Source organism: Pleurodeles waltl, chromosome 4_1 (assembly GCF_031143425.1).
Source record: "Pleurodeles waltl isolate 20211129_DDA chromosome 4_1, aPleWal1.hap1.20221129, whole genome shotgun sequence".
Taxonomy (NCBI): Eukaryota; Metazoa; Chordata; class Amphibia; order Caudata; family Salamandridae; genus Pleurodeles; species Pleurodeles waltl.
Genome location: NC_090442.1, coordinates 287826881 through 287841818, shown reverse-complemented (window position 1 = coordinate 287841818; position 14938 = coordinate 287826881). Strand labels below are relative to the sequence as shown.

At 42.8% G+C, this 14938-nt stretch overlaps 1 protein-coding gene across 1 annotated transcript; it reads left to right on the top strand.

The window, feature by feature from the left end:
• The first annotated feature begins 4943 nt into the window (after positions 1 to 4943).
• On the top strand, positions 4944 to 8481 carry LOC138287152 (uncharacterized). Its single transcript, XM_069227512.1, has 4 exons — positions 4944 to 5163; positions 5441 to 6189; positions 6533 to 6677; positions 8327 to 8481. The coding sequence occupies exons 1-4, from the start codon at positions 4974 to 4976 to the stop codon at positions 8479 to 8481; spliced, it is 1239 nt and encodes a 412-aa protein (XP_069083613.1). The 5' UTR covers positions 4944 to 4973.
• The last annotated feature ends 6457 nt before the right edge of the window (positions 8482 to 14938 follow it).

Below are 14938 nucleotides of genomic sequence, written 5' to 3'. Positions count from 1 at the left end.
GGGACACAGCAGCGTGGGCAGGGAGATAGATCTGGCGTCCCTTCCCAAAAGAGCGCTCCTGTTTTAATTGTATCAATTCACCCTTTCCTCCTTCCATTCACCTGCTGATAACCACCATTTCATTCAATCATTCATTCATTATTTCATCCATCATTCAGTCTTTCACCATTCTGTCCGTCCACCCATACATTTCCAGTCTATCCATTCATCTCAATACGTAGCCATCAAACCTATCCATCCACGCACCTATCATTCATCCATCCTTTCACACATCCATCTTTTCAGTCACTCACTCATTCATCCACCCGCCCTTTCATCAATCCATCGACCCTACCTTTCACTCATCCATCCAGATTCAAATATGAGCATTATCTGCCTTAGGGGAGCACGTATATCGCTCTAAAAGGCTTATTTAAACTCAGAAAGTGATAAAGCATATAAACTACCACAAAGTATAGGAATGGTGGAACATTCGATAACCACACATTTTCTACTGTTCTGAAGCATTTCCTAGCTCATTAACCATTAATTTCCAAGACAGATATCACTTGCTCGCTTGTATGCTAAAGTACGGCAAATGATGTTTAAAACACTCCCCGCAGCCTTTAAACGCTGTTTTCATTGACTTCAATCCAGATTCAAATATGAGCATTTTCTGCAATAGGAGAGCACGACTATCGCTCTAAAAGGCTTATTTGAGCTGAGAAAGTAATAATGCATATAAACAACTATGAAGTACGACAATGATGGAAAAGTTGATAACAGCACATTTTCTACTGTTCTGAAGCATTTCCTAGCTCATTAACCATTAATTTTCAACATAAATACCACTTGCTCGCTTGTATGCTAAAGTACGCCAAATGATGTTTAAAACACTCGCCGCGGCCTTTAAACGCTGTTTTCATTGACTTCAATCCAGATTCAAATATGAGCATTTTTTGCAATAGGAGAGCACGACTATCGCTCTAAAAGGCTTATTTGAGCTGAGAAAGTGATAATGCATATAAACAACTATGAAGTACGACAATGATGGAAAAGTTGATAACAGCACATTTTCTACTGTTCTGAAGCATTTCCTAGCTCATTAACCATTAATTTTCAACATAAATATCACGTGCTCGCTTGTATGCTAAAGTACACCAAATGATGTTTAAAACACTCCCCGCGGCCTTTAAACGCTGTTTTCATTGACTTCAATCCAGATTCAAATATGAGTATTTTCTGCAATAGGAGAGCACGACTATCGCTCTAAAAGGCTTATTTGAGCTGAGAAAGTGATAATGCATATAAACAGCTATGAAGTACGACAATGATGGAAAAGTTGATAACAGCACATTTTCTACTGTTCTGAAGCATTTCCTAGCTCATTAACCATTAATTTTCAACATAAATATCACTTGCTCGCTTGTATGCTAAAGTACGCCAAATGATGTTTAAAACACTCCCCGCGGCATTTAAACGCTGTTTTCATTTACTTCAATCCAGATTCAAATATGAGCATTATCTGCCTTAGGGGAGCACGTATATCGCTCTAAAAGGCTTATTTAGGCTTAGAAAGTGATAACGCATATAAACTACCACAAAGTATAGGAATGGTGGAACATTCGATGACAGCACATTTTCTACTGTTCTGAAGCATTTCCTAGCTCATTAACCATTAATTTCCAAGACAAATATCACTTGCTCGCTTGTATGCTAAAGTACGCCAAATGATGTTTAAAACACTCCCGCGGCATTTAAACGCTGTTTTCATTGACTTCAATCCAGATTCAAATATGAGCATTATCTGCCTTAGGGGAGCACGTATATCGCTCTGACAGTGCTAAATACAGGGGATGTCAAAGCTTGAGAGCGTAGTGTCTGAAATTGTTAAATTGAGCAGATGAATTGACACTCTGGGAGAGCGCAGAGAATGTCAAAGTGTTAGCGTGTCTGACCTTAAAAAATAAACTTACAAGGGGGCGCGAATGAACCTTTTGACTCGCAACTAAGATGTTGTTACCGTAGCTCCAGTACATAATCTATACAATATCAATAATCAAGGTTCCGGGACTGGTGGGAGAAACGGCAAATCTTGTGGTACGCACTACCTTTTGGTGTATATGTGCTTATGTTGTGGATGCGGGGTGAAACACCGTCCTTTTTTCCTCGCTGCCTCATAAGTTAAAACACACTGGATTAGCGCATGTTGCGATAGACTTTTTTTTATAAACAGAAACGTTTGGGCTACTTTTCCAGTGCTTCGTAGTTCCATATATTGTCATAACAGAGAGGAACATAATAAACAGATAAATAAATCCCATCTCCAAACGATGCCTTACTATGGTTGGGTGTGCAATACATGGGACAGAAAGCTTTTTACTAGATTGACGACGGGTCCCATAAGATAACATTGATGTTTTCCTCTGGATCAATACGACCCCAGTTCCATCCTTGTTTACCCCTGCGATGAGGCGTCCTCACAGAGTCTGCTTTACTTTATGATTTTCTTTAAATTTTACTCTCAATTTACTAATTAAATTACAGTGCTTAGGGGGAAGTTAATGTCGACCTGATTTAGGTTTTTTAATTTTACGTAATTCCCCAGAGGTCTATATCAGCGTTACCTCCTTTTTCCAACCTGAGGTAGGCTGTAGGAAATCGGTGCTCTTTAGAATCTGAGGGAAAAGTCTGTGTCAATCACCACAAGCTCCTTTTAAAGTGTTACGTGACTTCTATATGAGAGTACTGGTATCCATTTATTGTTATCCTGTTTTAGCAGTTTGTCACACGCAGGATGAATTGGTTTATATGTTTATTGTTATTAGGTTTTTATCAATGTGTACTTTTATGATTTTTTTTTAATGATCAAATAAACTTATTAACTTAGACCTCTGTTCCCTCTATAATAAACTTTATTGATGAATATATTTTAAACGCCTCTCACCTCCATGGAAGAGATATCAACACCTACCCTTTCGCTCCATGGATATATCTGTACTATCTGATCGAGTAACAACCACAGTAGAGATCAGTTTCCACTTGTTATGTTTGGGGTCTTGTCTGTTGTCTGTTGCCTGGAAGGTGGTACTGCCTTTTGTTTTTAATGTATCTAAGTTTGAATTGTTCTATCGTGTATATACTTCTCTAAAAAGTACTTTTATTTGTCATAGCAAAGCACTAACTGGCAGTTCATGTTATTTAGTGCTATTGTTTGCGTCTGTATGAATCTTTGTGAGCGTCTCTTAAATGCTCAACCACACTACCATGAGAGTGACAATTTCCTAAAAAGAGCTATTCAGTAGTGATATATCTGTATTGTGGCCTTGGGGCGCCAATATGTAAACAATAGTAACATAACACATGAAATTGCCCACTAACAACTCACTGCCACAGGAACACAAGAAAATACCTCACCTCCGGAACACCTGTGACAGCCAACCTCCAATACCATAGCCACTAGCATTGAATATCACTAAAACCTGCTGCTATGTTCAAAGGGTGTAAACATGCAGCTTTCAATAATCTCTTCATTTATTTGCTTAAAGCCCTGGTCACAGCCACCACTCCACACACACTACACCTTTTTCAAATAACATTTTCAGCAAGATTCCCCACACGCTCTGAGTAGTACTAGGCAAGGCAGAGGAAGGGAACCAGCTGTTCACTATTTTGTGGTCTGGGCGAGCTTCAACAAGAATTTTCTTTTGTTTAATATATGTACCACACACCGTGTGCCCCAAGCATTCCACGTCACCCTGGGCATAATTCTCCAGCTTATGCAGCATATACATTTTTTATGATTTGCTTCCCTTTTACCATAGACCAATGTATCATCTTTGAATGCTCGTGTTCCTTACTAGCCTCTGAACATGGTGTGCATCACTCCTTCCAAAACCGCTAGAGCACTAACCAAACCTAACAGTATGATTCAAAACTGAGACACACTCTTATGTATAATGACAGCTGTACACCTAATAGAAGGGTCAAACATAGTCACTGCCAAGCTTGAAACTTGGGAATACTCTTTGAATCAGAGATGTTGTTTATTCCACAGGTCAACACAGTGGTTAAAGGATTCAGACTTCATTATTTCCTGCTCCGCAAAATACTCCCTTTACTCCAAACTGGCTACCGGGTGGGCCAAATCCCTTGTTATGATCAGTCTGGACTACTCTAGACCCATTTGCTTAGGCCTCTGCAAAGCACTCATTGTCAGACTGCAGAGACTACAAAAGTAGCCACCATAAGCCTTAATGTATATATTCAGAACAACATCAAACCTGCTCTGAAAGATCTCGACATAACTACTGTTTAGGTCCTCTGCACTTTCTACAAAGCCTACTGGAAAAAGACTCTATTTTTTTCTGATGTGTAATTTCTGAAAGTATTCTTTAACACATAATTGTGCAGTACATTCCAATCTGCCTGACTCCAATCCATACCAATCCACCCCACCTCACCCCACAACAATCCACCCCACTCAATCCAGTTGATGCCAGACCAACCCAGTCCACCCCACTCCAAACCAACCCACTCACCCCACTCCAATCCACCATAGTTCAGTCCTCCCAACCCAGCCCAACTCAGCCTGCCCCATCTGTCCCATTCCAATCACAAACAATCAGCCCCAATCAAATATAAAACAATCTGGCCTACTCCAAACTGCCCCCACCAATAAAAAACAATCTGCCCCACACAAATCTAAAGCAATCTGCCTACTAACCTAAATATCAAATGTAATGTCTAATGCCATGTCAAAGCCAATAGGCAGCTAAACTGAATACAGAATGTAATGGCTAATGCCATGTTAAAGCCAATAGGCAGCTAAACTGAATACAACATGTAATGTGCTACTGGTGAACATTGAGCAACTAATATGCGCAGTAGTGAAACACAGTCATTGGTCAAACACAATTAATAGCATCACTACCCCTAAATCTTTAACCAGTCGCATACTAATTCATGATTTTTGTATCTAGCAGGATATAATCATGGCTTCATTCAACGTCCTATTTTTCGCTTGCGATCGTTCAGTTTGTGTTAGAAAAGATGGAGAATTTCTGCTTTTGGACAATCCTGGTGAAGTTCTATGTAAATGGCTGGTTGAAAATATTGATGAAAGTGGTCGGCCAATCACTGAAGAGAGAGACTTCAAGGCTGTGGTTCTTTTCCAATCATCTGGTAAGTAAAATAATTAAAAACGTTTGTTTAACACATGCCATTTGTGGATAAAGAACTATTTTAGTTAGGTGCCTTTATTCAGGAAGTTAAAGTTCAAAAATTCAAATGTGTACTGCCCATTAAGAAAAACTTACTTGTTATGGGTTGATAGTAAGTTTGTGTCCTTTGATATCAATACATGTTTATGTACATATTTCGGGTAATCAAGGGAAGATATTTCAAATCCTCACTGTGGTCTTGTCACAGTTTTGAAATTATCATTTTCTTTTTTTTTCAGTGAAAAAACAGTGTCTTATGATTCAAAATATTTTTGAAGACTTAATTGCAAGCTATTCTGGCACAACGGAGGGTCTAAAACAGGTGTTACTTCAAAGGGCACAGGAGGAAAAGCAGTTGTTAATGGACTGTGGCAGTCGAGGAAGTGCTGGAAGACTTAAAAGGGTATTGCGTGAGCTCCAAGAGGAAGAGATTGCAGAGAAAAGATGCAAGGAAAAAAATAAAGCCAAGCAGAGTGGCCAGGATAATATAAGAGTTGCTATCCAAGCTCATGTTGAAAGGACATCTTCTCAGCCTGGAGAAGCAAGTTCACAGATTAACTTGCAGAAACTGGAAAACCTGGCCCTTTTAGCGGGGATGACTAGTGTCCTTCATCCGAAATCTACAAACAAATATGAAGCAGTAGGTGGTGAAAATGAAACTTTCTTGGAGTCCCCTCTCAAATTCAAGGATCAAAGACAAAAACTTGCCTTCCCTTCACCACGTCACCAGCTGATACCCAAAAAACTATTTCCTACACAAGAAATGACTGCTTCACACAATGAAGTAACACCTACTAGACCCTGCAAACGTGATCATAAAATGGCACCAAATTTGTTGACACCACAAGGTTTTTTGGCTCACAGTTCACAGTCACACAGTCTGGCTTACAGTGAATTTCCGCCTACAGCAACATTCACAGATGTGAATGTGAACCATACGTCTTGCCATGCTGACCCATTTCCAAGCAACAAAAGAGGTGGCCTTGACGTAAGTAGAGCTAAATGAGTGCTGCCATAATACACAATTGCATATTGTTAAGCCGGCATGCCAGTCTTTTTTCTTGATGACCATAACATAACTTTTGCTGCTTAGACATATTTTTAATAACTACTTATTTTCTACCTGTCAGCAGTATCAATAGCCTCAATCCTTATTACAGCATAGAATTAATATAGTGCCTTAATTTTGTCAACGTCAACAGTAAGACACATATTTATACCTTTAAAATGTGAATAAACAAATGGGAAAGTGCTTGAGCTGTACAATGTAAAAGATGGCTTGAAGATTGATTTCTTTTTTTTCCCCTTTTTTTCCCTTTTTTTCCCCTCAGGACAATGAAGATAGTGCAGGTTTCCTTCTGAATGGTGTCAGTGAAATCCTTTTTTCACCGAAAGAACTTGCATATGCAAAAGGTATAACTAAAGCTCATGCTGGAGAAGCTGCCCTAGATGAGGAGAAGGTTGATGCATTATTTGGTAAGATATTATAAATGTCCAAATTAACTTTCAGTTAATATAGGATTATGAAAATACATTATACCTCCAATGTTTGCATATGTGGTCCTGTATTAAATTATTGCACAAGGGCTCCATCACACTTAACTAACAGCTGGGAGGTGTAATTTTGTAACTGTTTGTCCTGGGTTTGTGCTACAAATGACATGAAAATCTGGTGCAAGGCCATGTGCTGGTATTTAATTTCCAAATATGTAGGTCTAGGTGTGTGGGGGGGGGGGTCAAAGTGGATGAATGTGCACTGGCAGACTGCACTGCTAAAAACACCGTGCTCACACATTGTATTTAGACCTGATCAACTGCTCTATTAATTAGATCAGCCACCCTCTTCATAGCACTTGGTTGTAAGCTCCTATTTGGATTTCTGGTCAGAATGGTAGTTTCATAGACTGTTTTCCAAATATGAATATTGAAGTAGAGTTCAGGCTCGACATAGCTGCATTTTAAGATGGTTATGTAAATGAAATCTGGTATTGATTACTTTGTTTGCAGAGGACACATAGGTTTGTTTCAACACCTACATCTATACTTGAATCAATCATTCTTTCAAATACGCCAGCATTTTAAAAGCTTGGGGATTTTTAAACACCCACTTGTGTGCAACATCCAGGTCCACATTGGCCAGATATTGACCCTCCAATATGCCCTTGTGTTTTGGGAAAATAATTTATAATGTGATGAAACAGCAAGCTTGTAGATCTGAGGTTTTCAAACTGGGGTGTGTGCAGCCCCATGGGTTTATGGGTATATTCCAGTGGGGCACAAATACCTTGTAAATGAAGATGGCCACGATGCGTGAATTTGTTTAATTAGTGCTTTTCCAGGCTGTCCTAATTATGGGAGGGTGTAATTTGCGTAATTTAATGTTGTGTAGTTATATGAAATCACAAGAATTACTTTTTTGTTGTTGTTCCCATCCCCCGAAAAGGCAGACTATTTCAGAACTGGGCAAATGGCGAGGCAGATAAGACAGCCTACTGCTTGGGGCAGGAACTATCATTAGTGTAGCTGGTGCATTAGGGACCAATAGGTCCAATAGGTGGAGGAACTAAACACCACAGTTTGTGGAGTGGTGGTTTGTGTTCATTATCTGTTTTCTGTTGCTCATATTTACTCTTTTATATTTCCCACACTTAGTGCACATTTTGAGCTCCAGAAAAGTAACCTCCCACTCTGGTCCCTGCCACTCATGCTTCCCCAAGTCATGTATGAAGTTTCGGAGGGAACTAAACTTCAACTTTTACTTATAGGGGCTCAATCCAAAAAAGGTTTAAGGGCCTTTGATGTAGATGGAACTGTTCTTACCTCTTCCTGAAACGCAAACAGATTTCCTAAGTCCACAACATGCTGCTTCACTCATAAGTTCATAAAGGAGCATTTTCTTTCTTTACCTTCTACATCCTCTTCATCAATGCCTTGCTCTCACCTCTGCCTTTTTGACCAAGTGCTATTAATGTTAAACTTATGAACCCTTGCAACCAAAACCATATCTCATCAGGCACACAACATGAGATATTAGATTGGAACATTTTAAAGGCAACCCAGCCCTATGAAAAAACTAAAATAGTGGTTGTAATATGATACTAATGTATGTTCATTTACTTTTTCAGAGTTTATGAAGTCTGTGTGCAGGGTAAACGGCTGGCCATCACTGGACAACAGAACTATGAGAAGGAAGCTGACTATAAAGATCTGCAATGCAAGAAGAGGACTAAAGAAAACTCCACATCTAGAAACAAACAACGAAGTTGCTGGTTTTCGTTGAATCTATTTGTTCTCTTTTGTAGCCTTCTGGCTTTTTGCTCTCATACAGTGTCATGGGCTTTCTTTTGTTCTCTTGTTCAGTATCCTGGCCCCCATGGGGCTAATGATGTGCTTTAGATCAATAAAATGACATGATGACATACCCCTGTTAATCCTTTTTACTTGAACCATTGTTTTGTTCAGTCTTTTGCCACTAGTCACTATGTAAAACAACTAATAATGTGCTGTACCTCAAAGTAAGGCAAGCCCCAGTGAGTCAGGAGCATGGGAAGTGAAGCACCACAAGTTATGCTTTTCTTAATGGAAAGTTTAACTTTGTTGCAGGCAATTACTTTTGTATATATGGTATTTTTACAGCACCAATCTAGCCAAAAAGCATGATTCGCAGAATTATTTCATACCAGTGCCCCCCTCTTGGTAGAGATTAAAAAGTAATCTTTCCAAAGCAGAAGAATAATTATCTGATTATTGGGACCAGATTTATGGAAGTTTTGTGTTTAGTTTGCTTATGTTTTATAACTCGGAACTAATGCAAACTCCTTTTCTGGATTTAAAAACTGAAGCAAATTGGTATTTGGTACGATACCTGTCCAAAGTGGGAAAAAGTTTTTAAGTTTGCCTAGGCTAAGTCTAGCCTAAGCTAGACTATGGTAGACACCTTTGCACTATGATGCAGAGGTGTGTGCATGGTGCCCGGCTGCCTGATGGTCCACTGGTGCAAGGGAGAGGGGGGGGAAACGGTACTTTCATGTTCTCTCCCATCATGCAACACAGCAATTTTGGGTGCTGTGCTGCGTTCAGTGACAGTTTTGTAATTCTGGCACTTAGGGGCCAGATGTAGGAAGCACTTTGCGAGTCGCAAACGGCAAAATTTGCCGTTTGCGACTCGCAAATGCGTGATTCCTATGCAGAAATGCATTTTGCGAGTCGGGACCGACTCGCAAAATGCATTTCCGAATCGCAAATAGGAAGGGGTGTTCCCTTCCTATTTGCGATTCGCAATGGTATGCAATTCCATTTGCGACCGCGTATGCGGTCGCAAATGGAGTCGCAGTTACCATCCACTTGAAGTGGATGGTAACCCATTCGCAAACGGGAAGGGGTCCCCATGGGACCCCTTCCCCTTTGTGAATGGACCCCATATTATTTTTTCAGGGCAGGGAGTGGTCCAAGGGACCACTCCCTGCCCTGAAAATTCCGAAACTAAAGGTTTCGGAATTTTCTGAAATGCAGCTCGTTTTCCTGTGAGGAAAACGGGCTGCACTTCAAAAAAAAAAAAACCTTTATTTAAAAGGCAGGTCGCTAACATGGAGGCCTGCTGACGTCAGCAGGCCTCCATGTTAGCGAGTGCCTATACTCGCAATGGGGTCGCAAACTGCAACCCACCTCATAAATATTTAGGAGGTGGGTCTTTGCGACCCCATTGCGAGTTGCAGAAGGTGTCTGAGACACCGTTCTGCATGTCTAATTGCGACTTGCAATTTGCGAGTAGCACAGACTCGCAAATTGCAAGTCGCAATTTGATTTTTTCCTACATCTGGCCCTTAGTTATTTGGAACTCATGGCATTGCATTTTATTCATGATATTGTGTAAAGAAGGCATGTTACATCCAAGTGACCTTTTTTCAATTGGAAGGAAGCTTGAGGAAGTGGTCATCTAAATATTTCACTATCAACAAATCCATATTCCTAAACTACTAGTGAGACCTTGCAATGAAATATTGGCAGTTGGCTAACATGCTTGTAACATGGAATTGTCAAGCTGAAGCAGTAATAGGATCATCGAGGAATAACCCACAGTCATCCTGAAATTGTAGTGTGGTCATTACAGAGTAATCAACAGCCATCCTGAAGTGGTAATGAGATCATCGGGAAACCATCCACAGTCATCCTGAAACTGTTGTAGAATCATCCGAGAGTAATCCACAAGAATCAGTAAATTGTCTAGAGACCATACTGGAGTAATTCACACTCATCCTGAAGTTGTCAATTAGTATTCGTGGAGTTGTAGAAGGTCATTACTCCCTGCCAGTGGAAGTCATCAGAACACCATCCTAGAGTAGTTTTTGTGATGATTCTAGAGTCATCTCATTTACATTTTTCGGTCTATACACATACTTCAGGATGGTTTGGGATGACTTCACCAGTTAATTGCAGGAATAGCCCAGCTGAAGTCATCAGATGACTTCAGAATGACTCCAGGAAGATCTTCCTTTTTGACTTGGGATTCATGGAAAAAAGCTTTATAAAATAACAGGGAAAAAACATCCGGGCCTGGTGCCATCATGGTTTTAAGACGGGAGATAGCAGAGATTGCTTCCTCAGTGCAAAGAGGCTGGTCGAGGGATTCCTCTGCATCCAGCAGGAGCCTCGGGACCAGTTTTGCAGATAGATAGATCGAGGGATCCTCTCTGTGTCTGAGTGTGTCTGTATATAGAGTTTATAGAATTCTCTAAACGCCCCATCTATCTGTGTATCTGAGTGTACCTCGGTGTCAGGAGCAGACCTAATCTTTGGAACAGACCTAAATTGTGTTTTCACTCGCCGCTTATGTGCCAGGAGTTTGCCACATCCGTTGCTTCGTAAATACAGGGGCATATTTATACTCCGTTTGCGCCGAATTTGCGTCGTTTTTTTCGACGCAAATTTGACGCAAAACTAACTCCATATTTATGCTTTGGCGTTAGATGCGTCTAGCGCCAAAGTTCATGGAGTTAGCGTAATTTTTTTGCGTGAACACCTTCCTTGCGTTAATGATATGCAAGGTAGGCGTTCCCGTCTTAAAACATGACTGCGATGCATATGCGTCGTATTTATACTCCCGGGCAAAAATGATGCCCGGGAGTGGGTGGGTCTAAAAAACCCGCATTTGCGCCGGATTTTAGCGCCTGGGTCAGGGCAGGCGTTAAGGGACCTGTGGGCTCAGAATGAGCCCAGAGGTGCCCTCCCCTGCCCCAGGGATACCCCCTGCCACCCTTGCCCACCCCAGGAGGACACCCAAGGATGGAGGGACCCACCCCAGGGACATTAAGGTAAGTCCAGGTAAGTATATTTTTTTATTTTTTTTTTGTGGCATAGGGGGGCCTGATTTGTGCCCCCCTACATGCCACTATGCCCAATGACCATGCCCAGGGGACAGAAGTCCCCTGGGCATGGCCATTGGGCAAGGGGGCATGACTCCTGTCTTTGCTAAGACAGGAGTCATTTCAATGGGGGATGGGCGTCGTAAAGAAATGGCGCAAATCGGGTTGTGGCGATTTTTTTGCCTCAGCCTGACTTGCACCATTTCTGGACACCCATACGCCATTTTCCCCCTTCGCCGGCGCTGCCTGGTGTACGTCGTTTTTTTTAACGCACACCAGACAGCGCCGGCGGCTAACGCCGGCTAACGTCATTGAATAAATACGGCGCCCGCATGGCGCTTCAGAATGGCGTTAGCCGGCGCTAATTTTATTGACGCAAAACTGCGTTGGCGCAGTTTTGCATCAAAAAGTATAAATATGGGCCACAATTCGTGCTTCAATCAGAGCAGTGCATACTCTGCCCTGTCGAGGTCCAAGCACTTGAGGAGTTTGTGAGTATGTTCTAATTCTTGCTACGTATATATGTATCGCCTCAAGTTCTGAGACTTTCTGCTCAAGGGCCTGACTGCTTTTCCTTACGAAGTCGGTTTTCTGAGGCTGACATGGCTATTCATTCTCCTGTAATGACCAGTTTTGAATACTCCCAAAGGGAGGAAAGAGAAACCTGATCATTATCGTTGTTCTGTAGCTAAGCCTGTATCGTCTGCTTCAGAGTTGTGACTTTCTCAGCATGGTGGAGTCCCTAAGGCGCCGGCGTGAGGGAGATGACCGGTATGGGTCAGGCGTAGGGTCAATGACAGGGGAGCGTGGTCTGAAAGTGGGCACAGAGCTGTGTCCGAGTCCTCGACAAAGACACGCATGGCCAGAAAATAATCTATTCTAGCATATGCCTTATGCACCGCTGAATAATAGGTATAATCTTTGGAGGTAGGATGAAGAGTTCGCCAAACATCAGCCAACCCACACTTGTTCAACCATCTACTGCCCTGGGTTGAGAACTCTTCAGTCTGATTGAAGCATTGAGTTGAGTGGTCAAGGTCATTGTCCATAACCAGATTTAAGTCGCCCCTATTAGTATGGCTGCGTCTGGTGACTGTAGAATGGGTTAATGGGTGTTTGTGAGAAATGTTTCTTGGTGTTCACTGGGGGCATAAATGGAGGCCATCCTGAAGCAAATCAATACCTCCGCCCGCTTCAAGGTGTTTGTGGACCAAAGTTGATGGGGAAAACACCTTGACTGCATACATGCTACATCTTTGGCGAGGAGGTGAGTCTCCTGGAGTAAACATATGTCACTCCCTGAGCGCTCCAGAAGTGATAGGACCGCTTTTCGCTTAATGGGATTGTTGAAGCCCCTAACGTTGAGGCTTGTGAACTTAACTTCTGTGGTTATCGAACCCTGTGAAAGGAGGGTTCATGTATGAGATCGATAATAAAACACAGAAAAACATTTATAAACAGTCCATATGACCTGAGACAGTCCATCAACAATGGAGAGAAGTAGATTCGGGCAGCCAACATGGGGGAACAGCCAATCATCATAAGAGTCTCGTCGGGCATATCAGTAGGGGATATTGCAGGTTCTCAACCCTATGGACCCTCCCTCCACTATATTCCTGGAATGATCGTGGCCTGCTTTCACGATCTCAATTGGTCCACAGGCCCATTTGCCTTTCCTGAAAGAGTCCGGAGCAGGGATTATCTTTCTTTGGTCATAGTGACTGACTCCAGTCTCACCCCCGCAGAAGAGTTTTTAACACGCTGCCACCTTACCAGCTTGCGCTGCTTACTGTTGTCTGCCTTCTCCTCCAAGTCGGCATTGGTACCCGAGTATGTTATACCAAGTGTGTTGCAGGCTTCTTGTAGTGATCACAGTTGCATTTATTTCCCATCTAAGCAGAATATAATCCTAAAAGGATGGCCTCAGGAGTAAGATATACCAGCCATTCAGAGGTGAGATGTTACTGGGCAAAAGTCCCAGCATTTTTTTAGAGCGATTGCAGACTGGTCTTGATATAGTGCAGGTATGTGGTCTGGAAATGAGCTGGTTGAGACTTCCAGACCTTGCACAGAATAGTTTTTTAGCTGGAAGTCACGGATGCAAGTCAAGATGTCTGCAGGCGGTTTCCTTTTGGGTCTCGAGATGCCCACATGGTGGGCGCGATCCAGCTTTATCTCCCTGTCTTCAGAAACCACCCAGGATATGGGGGAAGAGGGCTTTCAGGTGTCCTTCGAGGTCCAATACTTCCGCATGTGTCGGGACTTCACAAATGCACATGTTGTTCCTCTGGGAACGATTCTCAGGATCTTCAGCATGAGTCTGGAGGTAGATAGTTTGTTCTTACAAGCAAAGGACTTCTTGATGTAGCCATTCCACCTTCTCATTCCAACCCGACTCACGATCTTCCACTGCCGACACCCTGTCCCCCAGCTCCTCTATATTCCTACGTACCTCTCTTAGGTTCCCTGAGAGTTCCTTCTTCACCATCTGCACATTTTCTTTTGAGAGACGTAAACAGGACCTTCATAAATGACCTGGTCACTGGCACTTCATTGTCCTCTGTTGACTGTAGGGAATCTGCTTCTGATAAAGGGGTTGCAGTGCCATTGTAGCCAGATTTGAGAGCATGTCCTTGAGGGACCTGTCTTTCTTGGATTTGGAAGCTGTAATGACGAGGGTTTCCCTGTTGGGCTCTTTGAGGCGGCAGAATGGGTGTGCTCGCTCTCCGGCTAGGCAGCACCGCTTGGGCTTTGCATGATGCTAACGTTCAGACAGGCAGGGGGCGGGCCCCGCTCTCCCCTCCAGGCCTGTTGTGTCTCAGCTCAATTAAGGGTGCACCAGATGCACATCAGCCAGCAGCCTAGCGCTCAATCTTCAATCTAGGGCCCACTCAAGGGACTTGCTTCTGGGTAAGCTGCAAGGGGGCTGGTGCGCTAGGGAGGTGCATGCTATGTGGCCTGTCATTTCTGAAGTCCTGGGAGGAAGATCTCTCATTATGAGCAGCGGAACTGGGAGAGCGCCAGTGATGTGATGAGGGCAAGTATGGCAGTCGCGAGGTCGCCTGATGCAGGCCAGCACTCCTGCATCCAACCCCTGCAACAGGCTGATCTGCAGGGGCAGCATGCCCAGGGTATATGTATTAGACCCCCGAAGGCATGTGCTATGGTCTCACTGGCCCAGTCACAGCAGAGTTTGCTCCACTAGGGGTATCCACGCCAAAACTCTAGAAATCCCTGTAACACCACAACCCTTGGTTAGACTGTCTCTGTGCTCGATGCTACAGCTGGAAATGGGGCAGCTCGCTCTGATTTGGGGTGGGATTTCGTTGGTGAGGGATGCTCCTCCACATTCACCTTCTCCTCCACTGCTTCTGT

Bases quoted from the DNA above. Each gene is read 5' to 3' on its own strand.
- LOC138287152 (XM_069227512.1), top strand. From the start codon at position 4,974: ATGGCTTCATTCAACGTCCTATTTTTCGCTTGCGATCGTTCAGTTTGT. The intron at 5,164-5,440 runs GTAAGTAAAATA...TTTTTTTTTCAG, and splicing joins GGTTCTTTTCCAATCATCTG to TGAAAAAACAGTGTCTTATG. The intron at 6,190-6,532 runs GTAAGTAGAGCT...TTTTCCCCTCAG, and splicing joins ACAAAAGAGGTGGCCTTGAC to GACAATGAAGATAGTGCAGG.